The 20,782-nt window shown below is 32.6% G+C and overlaps 1 protein-coding gene across 32 annotated transcripts in view; it reads right to left on the bottom strand.

The window, feature by feature from the left end:
* Window positions 1–20,782, bottom strand: part of PPIP5K2 (diphosphoinositol pentakisphosphate kinase 2) — a 71,372-nt gene that overhangs the window by 35,329 nt on the left and 15,261 nt on the right. For 25 of the 32 annotated variants that reach the window (XR_008299915.1, XM_053225212.1, XM_053225229.1 and 22 more), the window contains 13 exons: window positions 19,713–19,814; window positions 18,414–18,575; window positions 16,741–16,862; window positions 15,089–15,190; window positions 13,870–13,956; window positions 13,053–13,132; window positions 12,866–12,971; window positions 12,069–12,154; window positions 9,039–9,164; window positions 8,775–8,896; window positions 8,319–8,501; window positions 3,384–3,525; window positions 2,395–2,618 (listed from right to left, as the gene is read on the bottom strand). Coding sequence is in view for 31 of the 32 variants with exons in the window: in XM_053225212.1 (XP_053081187.1) it covers window positions 2,395–2,618; window positions 3,384–3,525; window positions 8,319–8,501; window positions 8,775–8,896; window positions 9,039–9,164; window positions 12,069–12,154; window positions 12,866–12,971; window positions 13,053–13,132; window positions 13,870–13,956; window positions 15,089–15,190; window positions 16,741–16,862; window positions 18,414–18,575; window positions 19,713–19,814 (1,644 nt within the window). In the remaining variant the exon portion in view is untranslated. The remainder of the gene's footprint in view (window positions 1–2,394; window positions 2,619–3,383; window positions 3,526–8,318; window positions 8,502–8,774; window positions 8,897–9,038; window positions 9,165–12,068; window positions 12,155–12,865; window positions 12,972–13,052; window positions 13,133–13,869; window positions 13,957–15,088; window positions 15,191–16,740; window positions 16,863–18,413; window positions 18,576–19,712; window positions 19,815–20,782) is intronic. The other 7 variants (XM_053225224.1, XM_053225247.1, XM_053225286.1 and 4 more) reach the window with 1 other exon arrangement.

The following is a 20,782-nucleotide window of genomic DNA, read 5'->3' as shown; positions in this document are numbered from 1 at the left end:
AACCCAAAGTTGTCCTTTCCTCAAATTATAATTTCAAAACTCTAGGAAAGCATGTAAAAAAAACCTGCTGCTTTTAAAGTTATAACTTTACCAAAATACAATTATGAATTTACCAAAAATAAGACTGATTCTGGTAAGCTTGGACAAAATGCTGTCTTAAGAGTTGTAAGATTTAAAAAATAAATAATTTATCCAAGAAAAAAATTCTGGAGATGTCTTCAAATAAGTTCTCAGACTGCTGAGAAGATCTAAGCTAAGTGCATCAAAAGACGATGTAACAGAGACTGAGAACCACTGAGCAAGACCAATTACTTTAAAAGATACAAATGACATCTCAAATCTTTCCCAAACTATTCTCATTTTTACTGGTTCTTTTAATTACAGTACTTTAAAAAATTCATTATAAAAATTTAAGTTACAAGGAGATGGTAAGAAATTTCTTCAGTGATGTAAGTAATATACCTGAAATACATACATAACACATAGGAGAGATTACATCTAAAACCCTTTTAACACTTGACTATCTTTTTAAGCCCAACTCTAAGAAACCAACTTTTCATTCCCAATTCTAGAACATGTAGTATATACATAACTGAAAAAGAGGAGACATGAGGTAAAATAAGCCATGTAACAAAACAGACATGATTATGTAACAAATCATTTGTGTATTTAGCCACTAAAGTGGTAAGTTTAGATATACTTAAAGCATACTTTGAATAATGAATATAGTCACCTGAAATATTTAAGAATCTTATATTAACAGCTCACCTGTTAAACAGCATACTTAAAAATAATCTCCACTGTAAGAATAAGTATAAATAATGTGCACTGAACCTAATATGCACAAAGCAATACAAAACAGTGAAAAAAAACTGGATCTTACTTACACTTCCAAACAGTGAATCATGTAATATACCAAAGATGGTCTATATTATACATCTAATCAAACAAATAAGTAGTGTTCTCTCATGCTGAAAGAATAAGCTAATCTTTAACATGAACACAAGTAATTATAGGTAAGTTGTGCACTGTCTGAATTTCCAGTTTGTCAAAGCCTGTAGTTTTTCCTGAACTTTCTGTAAATATTAAGGACACTGATCTTAATTATTTTTATATGTATCTTTAAGTGAAGCAACTTTTGCTCAGAATCCTCATACTCTTCATGTATTCCATTTTTTCCTGCTTTTTAAGTTTGCTCATAGTTGGAATGTCTGATCTACTCCAATCTCCTCTTTAAAGGTCTTTTTTTTTTTTTTTAACGTTTATTTATTTTTGAGACAGAGAGAGAGACAGAGCATGAACGGGGGAGGGTCAGAGAGAGAGGGAGACACAGAATCTAAACAGGCTCCAGGCTCTGAGCCATCAGCACAGAGCCTGACGCGGGGCTTGAACTCACAGACCGTGAGATCATGACCTGAGCCGAAGTCGGACGCTCAACTGACTGAGCCACCCAGGCGCCCCTCCAATCTCCTCTTTACAGTATCCACACAATCATTAGTAATTGAGTTGAAAAAGGGTCCCAAAAGGGTATCTGCTAACATTTCCTGTATCTCAATTTGTCTTGTTACTTACCTCTTTATTATCAATCTGATTCTCTGCCCTAATTACATTTAAATTATTTGAATTCTGGTTACACCTTTATTTTTATTCTCCTATAAATAAATGAAAAGACCCATGACCCAACCCACACCCCTCCGATAACAACTTACACCTTGACCTCTAAATAATAATTTCAAAATACTTGCACATGAAGTAAAAAGACTTGCAAAATTTAGAGCCACAGCTACGTTTTTCTCCCATTCCTCACATATTTTCATAGCACAGACTTGATAGGTACATAATGGGTACCCAGCAAACATTTAAGTAATTTATTCCACCCTGTTTTAGTTGTCTTGTTTGTTAGGATATTACTGTTCTTTAAGAGTATTAATTCTTAAATTTTAAAAAGTCACTACAATCAAACTATTAGAAAATCAGGTAATGACTTACTATACTAAAAAGTTTTGAATATAAAATTCACAATTATTCAATTTCCTTTTAAAAGTTATGGATTTTATAGACAGAAGAAAACCAACTATGTTTTTTTTTTTAATTTTTTTTTTTTTAACGTTTATTTTATTTTTGAGACAGGGAGAGACAGAGCATGAACAGGGGAGGGTCAGAGAGAGGGAGACACAGAATCTGAAGCAGGCTCCAGGCTCTGAGCTGTCTGCACAGAGCCCGAAGCGGGGCTAGAACTCGCGGACTGTGAGATCATGACCTGAGCCAAAGTCGGCCACTTAACCGACTGAGCCACCCAGGCACCCCAAAACCAACTATGTTTTATCCAGTGATAGGCATTGTAAAAGAATCTACTCAACATTGTAAGAAAACTGATTCCTAGGAATTACTTACCTGAGGGATAACAATATCTGCTAATGCCTTTGAAAGCCTGTATAATTCCATTGTATTTTCTAATTTCAAGGAACCATTATGCTGAACATCATATTTTATACAGTCATATATATCAGGGATTTTACTAATGTCGTATCTTCCATTCTTTGTTTTAAAGTCTTTTTCCAACTTGGACCATCTACGTAGCATAAGCTCTAATGTTTCACTATGGTAAAGTTGAATATCTAAAACAACATAACAAATTTAGCATATTAAACTTAGACTCAGATTAAGGGTATATATTAAAAAGCTGACAATTAGAAACATTTTTAAATATCAGAGGTATAACTGTTAAGAAAGTAGGGAATGTTACCATAGGAGTATACTATTAGTAACCATACATTTTATAAACTTAAATAAAAGATATAAATACACGGCTTAGGACTTGGGTTTGGGTTTGTAAAAGACTTATCCTCATGTTACACACTTCAATAATCAAAAGAAAAAGAACAGCAATAACTAAACTCTTAGGCTAATACATTTTCAATTCAAAATTTAAATACTATATAATTTTCTTATTAGATTCACAAAACTAACAGAATAGACAGTCTTTAGCCGAAAGGAATCTTAGAAATCAAATAGCTGAAAGGATTTATTCTTACCACTAAGAATCCTAGATTTCAAAGTTGCCAAATTAGAACCAAGCTAATCTCAGAGTGAGAGTCCAGATCTTCTTCCAATTGTTTGCTTATTATGCTAGTTATTTGCTGCCTAACTATATGACAATGCTACGTAATTAATCAAATAATATTTTATTATCTTTGTCATGCTATCATGGATAAAATAAACCATAACCTAATTATTATTCTTTTGCTGGATGTATGTTAACTCATACCTAGATACAGTATGAGACTTAATTTTTTAAGAATTGATGCATCTTATTTTAAAATGTTTACAGTAATTAGTTAATATTTTTATTTGCTTTATGTTCCAAGGCACATAGTATTTACCTGATGATTTGGGATCTTCCATTCGATGTCTGATCTGAGAAGTCAAACTTTGTATCAAGGAATAAACTTTGTCACAGGTCTTCACAGGATTTTTAATTAAATGCATTGATTTGATAAGAGAAATGCTCCCAGATGGAGTAAGCTACAAATGAGTAAAGTATATATTTCACATGTAGTTATGCCTAATTGTCCAAGAGAACAATATACAAAACTTTCCAGTAGTTGGAGAACAATTTAATACCACACATGAAGATGACCCCCCAAATATAGTAATAACATCAAGAAGGAAGTAAAAATCTCAGAATTACATGTTAAAAAAATAGCAAACATAAGCTATCATTAGATTGTCCACAGAGAAAATTTAGCAAAAGTACTCTAACTTACAATGAGAGTTTATTCTAACAGTGACAAATTGCTGACTCAATATGGATCTAGTCGTTCGACATATATTTACATGTAATAACACTAAGACTCTATTATTATCACCATCTTTTTCCAGATGAGGTACTTAACAGAGGTTAGGCAACTTGCCTAAGACCAAACCAAGAGTATGTCAAGAGTGGGATAAACTATAATGGATTCATATATAAATTTACCAGTAATTTATAATGTAAATAAAATTGCCTTAAACAAAGATTTTCATAATAAATTAAAAAAACTAGCTTTATGCAGATTTTGATACACCTAAAAATATAATTTCCAAAAGATTGAAAGTAAAAAAAGATATACAATGCAAAATCAAGTAAGAGGGGAAAAGCTGTTGTTACTATATTCATCTCAAAACTTTGAGGCAAAATGTACTGATTGAAATGTATCTATTCTAAATTTGTAATCTACCTAATAACATGGTATCAAATGTAAATATGTAAAGCAAAAATTAAGAGAACTACAAAGACAAGGAAAATCCACGAGTGAGAAATTTTAACATACAACAGTGAAGAAAGGAAAAAAGTCACAAAGTTTTGTTTTTATTGAAATGATAGAAAGTTCAAAATAAAAAAAGTGTAACTTAAAAATGTCATAGGTTTGGAAATTCTAAAACTACAGCTCTGAATCATCTATGACCAAAGAAGAAATCACAAAGGAAATTAGAAAATATCCCAAACTGCATAAACCACAAAATTTATGCGTATAATCATAAAGGGAAATTTATGGCCTAAAGTCCTTATTTTAGAAAAGATTGAACATTCAAGAATTAATAAGCAGACAGCTAGTGACACAGGTTTACAAAAGTGGAAGGAAAAAAATATAAGCAAAAATTAATCAAGTGGAAAACAAGTGCAAAATTCAGAAGACCAATAAATCAGTTATTTCTTTGAAGGGAGTAATAAAGTATATTAACCATGGTTAAACTGATCAAGAGAAAAAAAACTGTAGAATGTTATGAAATAAGAAGTGACAACTCTACAAAATCCTATAGACATCACAAAGAATTTAAAGAGGATACGATAAACTCCTACAACAATGTAACTTAATACTGACACAACACATAGCAACAATTACTCTGGACTCCATGATTATAATGATTATTTGATTTCCCACAAAGAAAATGTCCATAGGATTTATCAGTAAATTTTACCGAACATTTCATTAAAGATATGTATACAAACTATTCTCCCAAAATAGGACTCCCTAACTAATTTTATGAGACTAACATAATCCCGATATTGAAAGCAGACAAAGGCATAAGAATTAAAATGTTAACGGTTAATCTGAATCCTGAACATAGATGTAAAACTTCTAACCAAAAATAGTAAACCCAAACCAGTGAGATATATTAACACCACCACCACCACCACCACCACTATGTATATATGTAAACTGAGTTTATTTTAGGAGCCAAGATAGTTTAACTTTATTTACTTTTAAGAAAAAGGGAGCATGAAAGGGACAGAGAGACAGGGGCACAGAGGATCCAAAGCAGGCTCTGTGCTGACAGCAGAGAGCCTGATGCAGGGCTCAAACTCAAGAACCATGAGATCGCGACCTGAGCTGAAGTTGGACACTTAACTGACTAAGCCGCCCAGGTGCCCCAGAAGAGCCAAAATAGCTTTACGTCACAAAAAATCATACGACGCAACAGATGAAAAGAAAATGATGAAATTCAGTAACTTTTCATGACAAAACTTTTAGCAAAATAGGGACAGAGTGAAATTTATTTTGAAACAGAATAGCTATTACAAAATGTACAGAAAACATACCTAACGGACAAGCATTAAAGGCTTTCTTTGAGAACATGGACAAGAAAATAAATGCCACTTCTATTGAACATTGTTTTGAATGTGCTAGTTATTGAAGTTAAACAAGAAAAAGAATAAAACAAATAAGGATCAGAAAGGAAGAAACAAACCTGTGAGTATGCTTTTAAAGGATCAAAAAATCTACAGAAATATTATTAAACTAACAAATGAGTTCAATAAGGTTGATGCATATAAAGTCAGTATTAAAAAGCTATTTCTACGTATCAACAATCAAAATAAAATTTTTAGAAGCACTATTTACAATGGCATAAAAATATATTAAGATAAATTTTCAGAAACTAGATTTGATGCATCTAAATCAATAACAACAGGATATTTGACAGCATATTTTAAAATTTATATGGAAATGCAAAAAAAGTCCTGAAAAACTTGAAGAAGGAAGCATGTAGGACTTGAGAGATCTTATTCAGTGGCCCAGGATCGAAAAAAGAATATAGTGTAGAAATAGACCACCAGATAGATTATAAAGATGATACTATAAAGTGATACTATAAAGGGGAGCCTTTCGGTATATGGTATTGGTATATTTGGATGTATATACAGTTGGCAAAAATTAAGTTTGACATCTTTACCTTATAGCACACACAAAAGTCAATTTTAGCTGGATTACAGATAAATGTGAAGGGCAAAACAGTAAAGCTTACAGAAGATCATACATAAGAGTATTTTATGACCTCTAGTTAGAAAAAGAAACATTAAAATGCACTGACCACAAAGGGGAGTGGGAGATAGAGGCATCCAGTTATTGAAGTCATGAGGACAGACAGTACAGCATAGGGAATATGGTCAGTGGTACTGTAATAGCACTGTGTGGTGATAGATGGTAACTAGACTTGTGGTGCTGAGCAAAGCATAGAACATATAGATTTGTCTAATCATTATACTGTACACCTGAAACAACACTGTGTGTCAATTATACCTCACTAATTAAAAAAAAAAGAAAGAAATTAGACGACATCAAAACTGCACTGACCATAAAGGAAAAAATTCAACTTGGAATTCATGAAAAATAAGAACCTCTGCTTATTGAAAGACATCATAAAGGCTCAGAATAGGTAGTGGTATTTAGAACACATATCCAAAGAACCTCTACCACTCAATAAGAAAAATACAGACAAAAGGTAGAAATAAAGGACAAGAGATTTAATAGAAGGCTTCATGAAAGACGATATCTAAATGGTCAAAAAACATCAGAGCCACGCTGAACTACTACACATCCATCTTCAGAATGGCCAAAACTGAATAGTCGGAGAATGCAAAGAATAGAGACTATGTAGAACAATGATTATTTTCATGGACTTCTAGTGGGAGTATAAATTGGTTCAATGACTTTGGAAAACAGTTTGACATTATCTGATACTGAAACATAAGCATACTGTGGGTCACAACAATTCCAATCCTAGAATGTACCCAAGAGAATGTATGCTCATATGCAGTAGGAGACATACAAGGACACTCATAGAAATATTAATCACAACAGCCCAAAACTATAACAATGATACAAGGTATATATCAATTACGGTATGTTCATAAAATAGAATATGGGTCATTAAACTATGGCCTGCAGGCCAAATGTGGTCTGTGGCATAGCCCATGGACAAAGAAAGGTATTCACATTTTTATTTTTATTTTTTAAGTTTATGTATTTATTTTTGACAGAGAGTGCATATGCAGGAGGGCAGAGAGAGACAGAGAGAAGGAGACAGAGAATCCCAAGTGGGCTACACACTGTCAGTGCGGAGTCTGACGTGGGGCTCAAACTCATGAACCACGACCTGAGTCCAAATCAAGAGACGGTCACCTAACCGACTAAGCTACCCAGGTGCCCCAGTATTTTTAAAAGCTGGTTAAAAATCAAAAAAGAGTATGCATCAAGAGACCACATGTGACCGGCAAAGCCTAAAATTTACTATCTGGTCTTCTACAGAAAAAGTTTGTTAGTCCCTGAAATAAAGTACTACATAGAACTGATTATCAGTTAACTATGGAAATTCTCAAAAATACAGATAAATGTCACAAACACGACATAGGGCACAAGAAGCCAAACAAAAGAAAACCTAATCTAATGTAAGAAACTTAGAAAACAGCCAAAACTGAGACCATAGTAGTTAGGGATGATTACTTACCCAAATAAGTATTCTTGATATAAGAAGACTATAAAAAAGAGCACTATTAAGTCAGGATAGTAATTATTTCTAGGAGATTGGGAAGGAGTTGCAATTGAGAAGGGGCACAAAGGGATCAGAGGTGTCTCAATGTTCTATTTCTCCATCTGGATGGGGACTATAGGAGTATTTGCTTTATTTAAAAAAAAAAAAAAATTAATGTTTATTTTTGACACAGAGAGAGAGGCAGCATGAGCAGGACAGGGACAGCAAGAGAGGGAGACAAAGAATCCTAAGCAGGCTCCAGGCTCTGAGCCATCAGCAAAGAGCCTGACACCGGGCTAGAACCCACGAACTGTGAGATCAACCTGAGCTAAGTCAGGCGCTTAACCGACTGAGCCACCCAGGCGCCCTTAGGAGTACTGCTTTATAATACAATAGGCTCTAAGTTTTTGTTTTATATACTTTTTGTTATAAGTTTTGTTATAAGTTTGTTATAAGTTTTGTTTTTATATACTTTTATATGTGTGTGCGTATTTCACAATGTAGAAGAGTTTGCTAAGACCCACCTTTTCATAATCTTCAGCCGTAAAATCTCTATCTTTCTGAAGTATTTCATGAAGTCTTGCTTTCACACGTTGCTGGCAACTGCTCAAAGAGTCACTATCACTATCCAAAAGACCATTCATATTCGCACTTTTAACCATCTGAACAAGAATGGGTGTAAGCTCTCCTTCTAGGGCTAAGAGCCCCTAAACATATTAAATAAAGCCAACACAAATTCAAAAATTAGTATGCAAATTAATGAAAAGTATCATAATTATTTTGTTACATGCTGAATTTCATAAGGAATAAGCTAACTATTTGCAATGAATAAACTTTATTAATAATACAACCTATCACAATTTCAGGGCTTGAGCTGGAAATTTCAAATTTGGAATGTTTAAATATTGCCTTAGCAAAAATCTTTTAAAATGTGGTATTAGATGAAATTTCTAGTAATTCTGAAAAACATTTATTTATACCTTTGCAAAAGCAGCTGCAGTCATCTGGACTCGTCCTTCATCAGAGGCATATATTTTGAGGTCATGTCGGTAGGTACTATGTAATCTAAGTAAACCACAACCAGGAAATCCTGCATAATCTCCTGAAAATAAATACTCAAATCACTTAAGCTATATTTTTGTCTCAGTGTATTTCTATAAATATTTAGTAACATCTCAAAATAAGTGAAGATTTGAAAAAACAATGCATAAACTTAACCAAATTAAAGAAACTCCAAGATTTACCTTGACCTCCAGGATACATACACCTGAAAGCTCTTCCAAGTTCTTCGGCCTGGACCCTGCCTGCAGGAGTTAGTTCTCCTCCCCATTTTAGAACCAAAAGTAAGGATGGTTCTTCTCTTCGGCTGTCTAAGATATATGTTAATGAATAAAAGCAAATAAATGTCAAGTTTGTTTCTTTTAAAGAGGCGTGTTTCAAGATTAATTTTTTCTTTATTTTCTCTTCTGTAGCAGAAAATAGCTTTTATGTAAATTATTTTGTTCCTTTGAACATACCTATCTTTGTATGCTTTTGATTCTGTAGGGAACAACCCTTGCTCTACCTGTTAAAATCTTACTCTAATTTCATAATCTCTTCCTCACTTTAGGAAGAAGGCTCTTTCCCAGTTTTCTGAAAGGAAGTGATGTTTTCACCTTCCCTGCTCTCATAGTGATATGACAGCAATAGTATTTGTCCAATATATTTAATTTAGTTGTCCCAGCTGTTACATTAAGAGCTCCTTCACCACAGGATCGAGATCTTGTCTTTATATCAAGAGGCTCGCATAAAAGGTAATGTTAGCCGAAGTGAAGATGTATACATTTTTACAAAGAGGAATCAATGATTTGCATAATTTTTTGAAAGATGTGAGAGAGCCTAAAACTTACTGTAATTTAAACTTATGAATGAGATATACAATAAAATGTAGCCAAGAGCAGCTTTTTAAATTTGGAATTGTGGGGGCACCTGGGTGGCTCAGTCAGTTAAGCATCCAACTTTGGCTCAGGTCATGATCTCACGGTCCGTGAGTTCGAGCCCCGCATTGGGCTCTGTGCTGACAGCTCAGAGCCTGGAGCCTGTTTCAGATTCTGTGTCTCCCTCTCTCCCTCTGCCCCTCCCCTGTTCATGCTTTGTCTCTGTCTCAAAAATAAACAAACGTTAAAAAAAAAAAAATTAAATTTGGAATTGTGTAATCTTTTTCTGTACCCGACCAAAGTTTTTTCTCAGATATTCCACAAGTGAATGAATTTCTGTACCTAATTTATCTGCTCTTTATGTCCTAAGATCTGCAATAGGCTACAGAAAAGAAGTAATTTAAAAATGAGCAATATAAGTGCTAAAAAACTTAATGATGATTCATGAAAAGTGACAGGAATCAACTTTGTGCCAGGGGTAGTACCTTGTAGTTGTATGTGCTTTATCATGCAGGCTAATATTAATTTATGGAAGGACAATTAATTAACAGACTTTTTCAATCATAGTTATATACAGAATATTTTTGATTACAAACATTAAAGTATAGGAAATTAATCTGTATTGCTACCAATCACAAAGTGTGACACAGTAGCAATGTCAAATTTTAAAATAAATATATGAAGATCAATATAAACAAACTTGTGTTCACATTTAAGATAATCACTACTTCAATTTATGCCACTATAAATAATGCCATTTGGGATATCTCCACAGGCCAATCTTTCCCTGAATATTTGATCACTTCCTTGGGATAAAACCTTATAAGTAGAATTAACATATGAGAGATGACTGGGTGGCTCAGTTGGTTAAGCATCAGACTCTTGATTTCGGTTAGGTCATGATCTCATGATTTGTGAGTTTGAGCTCCACATGGGGCTCAGCACTGTCAGTGCAGAGCCTGCTTGGGATTCTCTCTCTGTCTCTCTCTCTCTCTCTCTCTCTCTCTCTCTCTGTCCCTCCCCCCTTACACACTGTCAAAATAAGTAAATGAACTTAAAAAAAAGGTAAAAGCATATTTGAAGTTTCTTATATTGCCAAATTACCTTTCAAAGGGCTACATCAATTTATACTCCTACCAACAGACTGAAATCCACTCATACTATATTCTCATCAACATTCTTTAATAATGATTTGACAAAATAATAAGAAAACACTCTGCTAGTGAGATAGGCAAAAGTCATTATTACTATTATTATAACTGTTTTATTGGGCATCTACATTTCTTCATGAAATGGTTTCTACAATTTCTGCCCATTATTATTATTTTTTTAATGCTTATTTATTTATTTTTGAGACAGAGAGACAGTGGTGGAGGGAGGGAGGGAGGGAGGGAGGGAGAGGGAGAGAGAGACAGAGAGAGAGAGAGAGAGAGAGAGAGCACAAGCAGGGGAGGGATAGAGAGAAAGGGAGACAAAGAATCCAAAGTGGGCTGCAGGCTCTGAGCTGCCAGTGCAGGGCCCAATGCGGGGCCAAACCCACAAACTATGAGATCATAACCTGAGCCTAAGTCGGATGCTCAATTGACCCAACCAGTCAACCAGGCACCCGTCTGCCCATTTTTATTTTAAAACGTAAATGAATTTTTGGAGTTTTATGCTGACTGCTTTTAGGAGAATGACCTTATTTAAATGCTTTACTCAGACTTAATTGGTGGAGGAAATTAACTAATTAGAAACATGATTATTGTGTATTCTTTCAAATAGTCTTTTTGTACTTTTTGAGCTTTCTTCCTGAATACTCTGCCCTCTTCTACCAAAAGAGGAACAAAGGGACCGATTAAGTAACATTTAGTTATAAATAAGGTTTCTGAAACAACCCCAGAGTAAATGGGGAGTCCTACAGTTTTTAAAATAAAATAGATCCTTTCCTTAAAGGGTAAACTATCCTTTATTTATTTATTATTAAAAAAAATTTTTTTTAATGTTTTTATTTATTTTTGAGAGAGAGAGAGACAGCATGTGAGCAGGGGAGGGGCAGACAGAGACAGGGAGACACAGGTATCTGAAGTGGCTCCAAGCTCTGAGCTGTCAGCACAGAGCCTGATGCGGGGCTCAAACTCACAACACGTGAGATCATGACCTGAGCCTAAATCAGACGCTTAACTGAGCCACCCAGGAGGCCCAATCTATCCTCTATTTAAAGGATAGAAAGCAAAGTTGACAAAACTCCACTTTAATTTTCCTTTATTCAGCATGTCAGCTCCTTAACTGTTACAAAGGAGAGGGTCCAAAGGCAGTACAATGAGTAATAAGACTCTACATAAAATTAAAACACAATAGGCATTAATAGTGATATACCTTCCTCTTCACTAGATGTTTTAGGACAACCATGAGGGAGATAAGTTAGTTGGACTTTACGATTTATTCCAGAAAAATGGCCATACCTGAAAAACAAAATGGCAAGCGGAATGAACAATTTTCAGTAAGTGTTCAATGAAACCTCTTAAAGAGAAACTAAAATCCATCTAGAGAAAATTAAATCTACATATTAATGCCCTCCTCTATTTTTAATAATTGTTGAATTCTTTAAAATACTGTAGCAGAATGTCTGTACCATAGGTAGTCATTCTAATCACATTAGAAAGGAAAACACAAAAGTTTCTCTACAAAAGTTAGACATTTGAAGAGATGACAAAGTATAGAAATATATAAAACAGAAATGTATGGGCATTTAAAAAATTAAGGAAATAAGATTCTAGGTGGCCAAATGTAAAGCTTCCAATAGTAATACTGGTGTTATCAATTTCACTTGACTAAAGCATAGTTCAAAATTGTTTTTTACTTAAACAACATTTAATCTGTGCTCAAGTTAGCCATGTTGCTTTCATCCTAAGTGGTACTTCATAAAAGATCCGTATGTTTCTCATCAAAATTAAAAGTAAAACTAAAACAAGAAACTTCAACACAACAATCTATTTTCTCTCTGGTGCAAATAAAAGTCTCACTAAACTTTCGCTAATTTCTCTTCAGCTTCAGCACTAAAGTGGAAAACGATCAAACTGTGAAGGCAACTTAACATAGAAAGTCATACATTATAAAAGAACACTGTTATCAAATTTAGTTATCAAAATTAAGGGTTTCAAAAATATTCTCACATTTCTAATACGGTCTTAAGTTGTTCAAGTTTTGACTTGTTTTCTTCAATTTCAGAATCATTATTTTGCCCCAGCTCCATAAGAAGTTGTCGGGCAATGTCCAGCACTTCCTATAAAATAATAAAGAACTGAATTTTTATGTTACTTTGCCATTAGCAATTTATAACCAACAAGCAGTCAAATGCACTTGCCTGTAATTGTTTTGGCTTTTTGAGTTTTAATTTCCCAGATTTATATCCATCACACTTTTCAAAAAGATCGAAAAATCTTATTAAAACAAAAGAGCACAGTTAGTCCTTTGCAATAATTACTATTACCACCATATACTTAACATAAATCAATTATAAATGAAGACATGGGACTTGGTCTATGGATTTCAAATACTGTATGTCCTCTTTCACTATAGAAGGTTGCTCATCTACTGTCAGTGACAAAACTTGGTATTCTCCTAACCACGGCAAGCTAATAATCACTATAGATTATTTTTAAAAGTTTTCTCATGATGGAAACTGAATATATGATTGTAAAACTGCATATTATATTCTCTGAAGTCACTGCATACATATACATATAAAAAATGTTTCAACACATATTTATTGGGTCAAGTTTTAAATTTTTATTATTTCCAAATCAAATAGTGAATAGAAATAACAAACTTTTATTATACCAAGTTTTTTCTACAAGGTTGAGAGGTTAAAGGACTCAGAGAAAGCAATGTGAGAGAATAACAAACCAAGATTTAACATCTTAGGATGTTTACACTTTTACAATAAACGAAAGTTAGGTCAGATGGATGATAATTTACGGATATTGCCATCATAATTTTCAGATGCTAATATACACAATTACTTTAAATGGATTTTGTCTCCATCCAGTGGTTGAAATTAATGGCCAAGAAATGGGTAAACAGTTTTCCTGTATGATGTATTGATCAAAATAGCTAATCACCTATCAGAAATCTTAAATTATCTCCTAAGTGTTAAATTATTCCCCTTAAAACATACTTTTGATGCCTCACTTCCATTTTCATTTTTTGTTTTGGTGTTCGATCCCCATGACGTATTACAGCTATGACACATCTGAGTTCCATCCTAAAATAAAATAAAAGTTCTCAATTTTCTAACAAAGATCTGTGTTATATAATTCAGACTCACACAACATCTCATTTCTTTAGAGCTATCTTATACCATTTCAAAAAGTTTCCTATTGAGATAGTACTTGTAACAACTAGTCAATTTTATCAAATCCAATCTTAAAAAGATTTTACGAAGCTGGAGGGGGAGTAATATTAAGCTATATATCAGCTTCTTCTCTAGAGATGACTATGCTAACTTTGGAATAAAAGTAAACGAATGACAATCCTGGAACTTCATAAAATACTTGGTCTGTAGCAGAGATTATTACAGACTGAGATTTCATTCAATCAAAGCAAAATAAAGCTTTACTTGATAGCTGCTATATTTATTTTGCCCTTGTAAGAAGAACAAGTACTTCAAACTTAAATTACTAGAAGATAAAACTGTCCTAGAAAGAATGCTAGGGTATAATTTAGTGTTTGACAAACTACAGGCCACAGAACACAACCCTGCAGGATTTTAATAAGTTACCTAAAAATTTTTATGTTAAATAGTTTGAGAATACTGGTTTAAAACAAAATTAAATATTTGTGTTTCTCCATCCCAACCAGCCCTTTGCAGAATATTTAACATGCTAATGTAAATGTCTAACTTGTAAATATGAAGCATTTGGTCAACCCACCTGAGTAGCAGGTGAGTTTCAAGCAGTAATTTTCACTAGAATATTATAAAACACTTTCGCAATACTGGTCTAATTAATTTACCTCAAGATAAAACTGTATATTTTTTCTTTATACAATAAGAGAATAAAAGCTGTACAGCCACTGACTATGAACCTTTAAGTGACATACCTGTTGGTACCTCCTTTATTTTTGTGACTTAATTCAATAGTTCTATAGTTATACAAGCATTTTTCAGGATTTTATTTTTTTTTTTTCAGATTTTATTTTTAACAATACAAAAGAGTTTTAGTCTAGGTGGACCCTTGCAAAAGCATATAGTCTATTTTTCCATCTGCAAAGTGAATTATATGAAAACATACAGAGTAAAGTGTCCAATGATCGTTTAGAAATTTAATCTTTATTGTAATAGCAGAGACTGATGTACAAAACCCAAGGAATTTCTAAATGAAAATATTCAAACTTACATAGTTCCAGATGTAGTTGGTACAATTGGGATATCTTCAGCTTCTAAAGGTATTGACCAGGGGATATGAAATTGTGGAGCAAGCTCTCGCATTACAATATTGCTTTGATACAAAAATAAAAAGCTACGAATTAATTTATTTTAAGGCAAACCTCAGTACTTAATGACTAATGATATAATCAATGAAATTAAAGTCAAACTAGTGACTCTGTGATTACAGCACACAAAAATTAACTCAAAGACTCAATCCTGATAAAGAAAAATTAGATTAGCAGTTCTAAACTGGTATATAAGAACACCCTAAAGAGATGCCATGAATTTGGAATTATTAATTATTTACGTTAGTTTTAAAATATAAGTCACATTGGATTCAAATAAATCACTAAAGCTGCATCATATGCACTTATAGATACAATCTGAAAACCAAGATTGGCTCTTCTTTATGGCTACGGATCATTTCTTACAAATTTATTGATCACTTTTGAAGTTACTCTAAATACTGTGGCTCTTTTTTAATAAATTTCTATTATACTTTACTAATAGGGTTAAAAACAGAAAACATGTTAAGTAATTATAAAACATTTTTTGTTTTGCTTAAATTTAGCACTTATTCATGCTAAAATTTAGTAAGCTCCCCTAAATTTCACCTTAAGGGTTAAGTTCACCAATCTTTAAAATATTCTATAAAAACTGACTCCAATTAGGACAATACACTTCTTTCTTTCTTTCTTTCTTTCTTTCTTTCTTTCTTTCTTTCTTTGAGAAAGACACAGTGAGGGAGAGAGAGTGCATGCATGAGTGAGTGAAAGGGGCAGAAGGAGAGAGGGAGGGAGGGAGGGAGGGAGGGAGAGAGGGAGAGAGAGAGAGAGAATATCCTAAGGAGACTCCAAGCTAAGCATCACATGAGGCTTGATCCCACCAACCTGGGATCTTGACCTAAACTGAAATCAAGAGTGAGATGCTCAACTGACTGAGCCACCCAAGTGCCCCATGACAACACATTTTAAAATGTAAGTTTCTTATGGCTCTGTCATATATACTTTGAAATGGTTCAAAAATATTTGTCTTATGAATCTTCTAAATCAAAGTATAAGAAAATAGGTCAAAGAATATAAAAATGGTATTTCTACATGCAGTACTTTCTTTTGGATTCACTAATAATCTCATGGGATTATCTTTAACTGACATATGCTTGCAGAAAGCAGTATCATTCAAAAGAACCCTGAATTCCAAATATTTCTATTTTACCCTGGTTACTTATTTCATGAATATTCATTTTGTACCTTAAAGTAAGAGAATTAAACCTTTTCAATTATGTATCAAAATCTTGAGGGACAAAGTAACCTAACAAATTAGCTGTTTTGACTAACAATCACTGTAATAATCACGGTATATATTTGTGAATCTATGAAGTTAAGTATCTTTAAAACTTCATCTATATTGGCTCTAAATTAATCCGCCTTTGATATCCTGAAGTATAATTAAAGATTTGTCATGGTTCTTTGGAGATGTCATTTTGTGAACATTTGTTTTTACTCTAGAGTGCTTACAAGATTCTGATCGTTTGATGCATTTACAATTATTTGGTTTCTGAATACCTACTATGCATTAGCTATAACAAAGGTATAGAAGAAAAAGATAAAAAATTCTTACCCAAGTATTTTTGCACAATCATCATAATACTTCATGGAATTTTTCACAAAACTGAAGCCATTGACATCACAGACATAGGACTGTCCATTGGCCCGTAACAAATCAAAACCACAAACTGTTTGCTATTTAAAATAAATTATAAACTTTAAAGTTACATTTGAATTAGGATTCACAATGTTCTAGTCCTATTACAACATACCAAATTTTATAAATGCCTAAAAATGTACTACTGCATCTTAGTTTACTTCATAGTAAGTAATGAAATTACTCATCTGTAACCTGAGTACTCTGAAAATATGTCAAACATACTATATGATTGATTTAGTTCCACACCATGAAGTAAATATGGAACAAAAATGCTTCAGGGACTAGAGAGGCCAAAAAATAACCTACTATATCAAGAAGTTCTTCAAGTAATATTTAATTAAAAAGAGTAAAAAAAAATTTAAAGGCTTTGTAAAATTTTGTGATAGTAGAAATTATATCACTTTAATCCAAAGCATAAAGGAAAACATAAAGAAAAAATAGTTTTGAAGATATGTCCCAGAGGAAATGTCCAATTATCCCTATGAATCTTTTTTTAAAGAAAGATTTTATTTTTATGTAATCTTTACACCCACTGTGGGGTTTAAGCTCACAACCCTCAGATTAAGAGTTGCAGGCTCTACAAACTGAGCCAACCAGGTGCCGTTCATTCTGAATCTTTTAAAACTTGACAACTATATACTTGTGAGCACTTGAAATGAATTAAATACATTTTATTTGGGAGAAGAAAACCATTGCAAGGTATAAATTTCCTACTCAGGCTCCAAGAATTTTCTAACTTCTGCATTTTACATTCAAATCATGACACATTAGCATAAATATGATTTTCAGTCATGTCTTTTAGAATCCTGGTATTACGAAGTTAAGACAATTCATACAAAGCTATTAAAATATACTTACAGGATAATATTCCTTCCATAAAAGTGACTTCAAATTATTAAGACATAAAGTATTATTTAATAACCAGTAACACATCCTAGTCTTTACATTATAACTCAAGACAAGACTTCAAAAAGGTGAAGTTTATCCTTTGTTAGATGCAAGTTGTACTACTTCTATTTAAATCTTTACCATACATTACTGGAAACCTAATGATGTAGACTGAGGGAACTAGTCAAATGTTAGAAGTAAAAAGTTTTCTTTAAGGAATGTTATTTGTATTGCTTTCAAAAACACATTTTATCATATACAATAAATAGGCTAAAGGATGTATTACCAAGGCTAGAAGACTACTGAAGACCTTTTTTATTCAAGAAAACAATCATGTATCAATTCTGAGTAAATAGTACTTGCAACCAGTTGTTTTAAGCATGTTAAATAATACCTCTAAACACTGGTTAATGCTACTGTTTTAGTTAAGTTTTCCTCCATCATTTTAATTTCTGAATAAATTGACAAAATTCCCTTTTATATAACAGATAAAATAGAAACAAAGGCCTTCATTTATTATGTATTTTTATTAATGGCGCTATAAGAATCCCCTGAAAAGTACATAAACCATTTAAATGTATCATTTTTATTTTCTCAGCTTACTTCTACCACTAAATGCCCAAATAATATTTCTTTTATTCAAAAAAGACATTAGAATTTCTTTGACAGGTGCCTGTATGGCCTTTAAAACATCTTACCTTAAAAGCAAGGCAGACTTTCCAAGCAATTAATTTCTCGCGTGCATTCAGAATAACAGGGTATCTAACTTCTTTTCCCTCACTATCTCGTTCCACCTTGCCATCGAGGGCTGGAGATTTTCGAGCCTCAGCATGAGCATAATCTGGACCCACTGTATAAACCTTTCATTAAAGTTAAAATATATAAAAATTTTTATATTATTCAAAATGTATTTTAAAAAACAGCAGACAACAAACTAAAAGAAAAATAATAAAACTTTACTTCAGTCTCCAGACTATTCATTTCACACCTCTTTCTATTTCACATGCCAAAATTTTCAATACAATGGAAAAGGTTATAAACAATAACATGGCAAAAAAATGGTAAAGTGAAGTTCTGTTCTTTATAGAGACTGATTATGCTGAGCATTATGAGGGAATACTAGGTTGTATATGAGGTGATCTTTTTCAAATTGTTTTAAGTTTAACAGAGGAGAGGTACAAGTTAATTATAAAAACATAAAAGAAAGTAATGGCCAAAAGGAAGATTAAAAAATGGGGGTGGTGGTGAGGGACAGCATAGAATGAAAAGCAGATTAAGAAAGAGAACAGCACTCCAAGCACAGGTAATTAACACACAGGCCAGAGGTGTTAAAGAGCATGATGTATTCAGATAAGAGTAAATTATTTAGTATAGTTTATACTGTAAGAAATAAGGTTGATAGAAGACAGACTGAAACATTCTGTATGCCACACTTAAGAACCTGATTATTATCCTCTGGTCAACAAAAATCCACAAGAGAATTTTAAAGGAGAGGCTCATGATCAGGTTTATACCTTAGACCAAGACTGGCTGAAGGTAAAGCAATTAAGACCTTGTCTGTCACCAAAAGAAGTCAAACATATTTTTACATTATGCTACGGTTGCTGCAGATCTCAAACATCATTTATGCTAATCAATGCTTAGAAACTGGTGGCTATTAGACCTTTACTGCTTTATTATTTAATGTCCTTTTAAAGAAGCATACATTTTATTATATCACCAAGTTGCTTATTAAATATTTTTATAACTGTATTTCAATAAAATTTGTCTCCTTGGCAATCCTGTTTTAAGCATTTAAGAACATTATTCTAAAAAAAGGGTCCATGGCCTTCAAACTGTCAAAGGCATTCATAATACAAAACAGATTAACAATCTCTAGTCACAAAAAAAAAAAAAGAGATCCAGAATATAGATATAACTAATTAAAGGGTAATCTCTTTTTCTGTTGCCATCGGTAAACTAAATACAAAATTAAAATATACTGTAATCAATCCTACCTTTACATCAGTACCATCTGTGGGCATAAACTCTTCATATATATATGAGCCTGTTTTTCGTACATTGCTTTCTGGGGAATAAACACTACTTCTACTGCCAATCTGAAAACAAAGATGTCCATGAATATAAAAACTAAATTATTCATCTCATTTTATTAATATAAACTTTCACCATATCTTTCCATCTTAGATATTTCCAAAAAATTATTTTGGTGCACAAGTATTTAACAACACTTACTATACAGTTGACGCTGTATTATTTTCTACCATAATTACAATTTATATGTAAGTTAAATAGCATAAATATACAATGAATGGTAAGAATAATGTTTCTTAGATTCAACCATGTTGTTGCATGTAACCTGGTTTGTTCACTTTGTCTACTATAGAATTTTCCACTGTGTACGTACATGGAATTCATTCATTAATGGATATTTCGGTTGTTTTCTAAGCTTTTGTCAGTAGAACAGTTTTGCTTTGAACATTCTTATATGTGTCCCATGTGCAAGAGGGTTTCTAATGTATATACTACAAGTAGAATTACCAGGTGATAGAATTGCTAGGTGCTCATATTCAACATATAAAGATAATGCCAAAATCCTTTATGAACTGTTTTAACAATTTAGAGTTCTCTTAGCACATATATTAGTTCCCACTGCTCTACTATAATTGGTATTGTTAGACTTAATATTTGCCACTCTAATGGATATAAAATAGTATCCCACTGAGTTTTTTCTTTGCATTTCCATGATTATAAATGTACACACATTTTAAATCTTAATGTATTATTAAATTATATTGCTAAGAGGCTATACTAACTTGCATTCCTGCCAACAACATGTTTTCCAACTACCTCAATCTTTTAGATCTTTGGCAATCCAAAAAGTAATTCAATGTCATTAACTTTTAGACTTCATTTGCATTTATTTTATTATGGGTACAATTTTTTTTAAATCTTTAATATTATTTTATTATTATTTTTTATTTTTTTTAATATATGAAATTTATTGTCAAATTGGTTTCCATACAACACCCAGTGCTCATCCCAAAAGACGCCCTCTTCAATACCC

The sequence above is a fragment of the Acinonyx jubatus genome, chromosome A1, assembly GCF_027475565.1.
Source record: "Acinonyx jubatus isolate Ajub_Pintada_27869175 chromosome A1, VMU_Ajub_asm_v1.0, whole genome shotgun sequence".
NCBI classification, from domain to species: domain Eukaryota; kingdom Metazoa; phylum Chordata; class Mammalia; order Carnivora; family Felidae; genus Acinonyx; species Acinonyx jubatus.
This window is presented reverse-complemented; position numbering and strand designations above follow the sequence as displayed.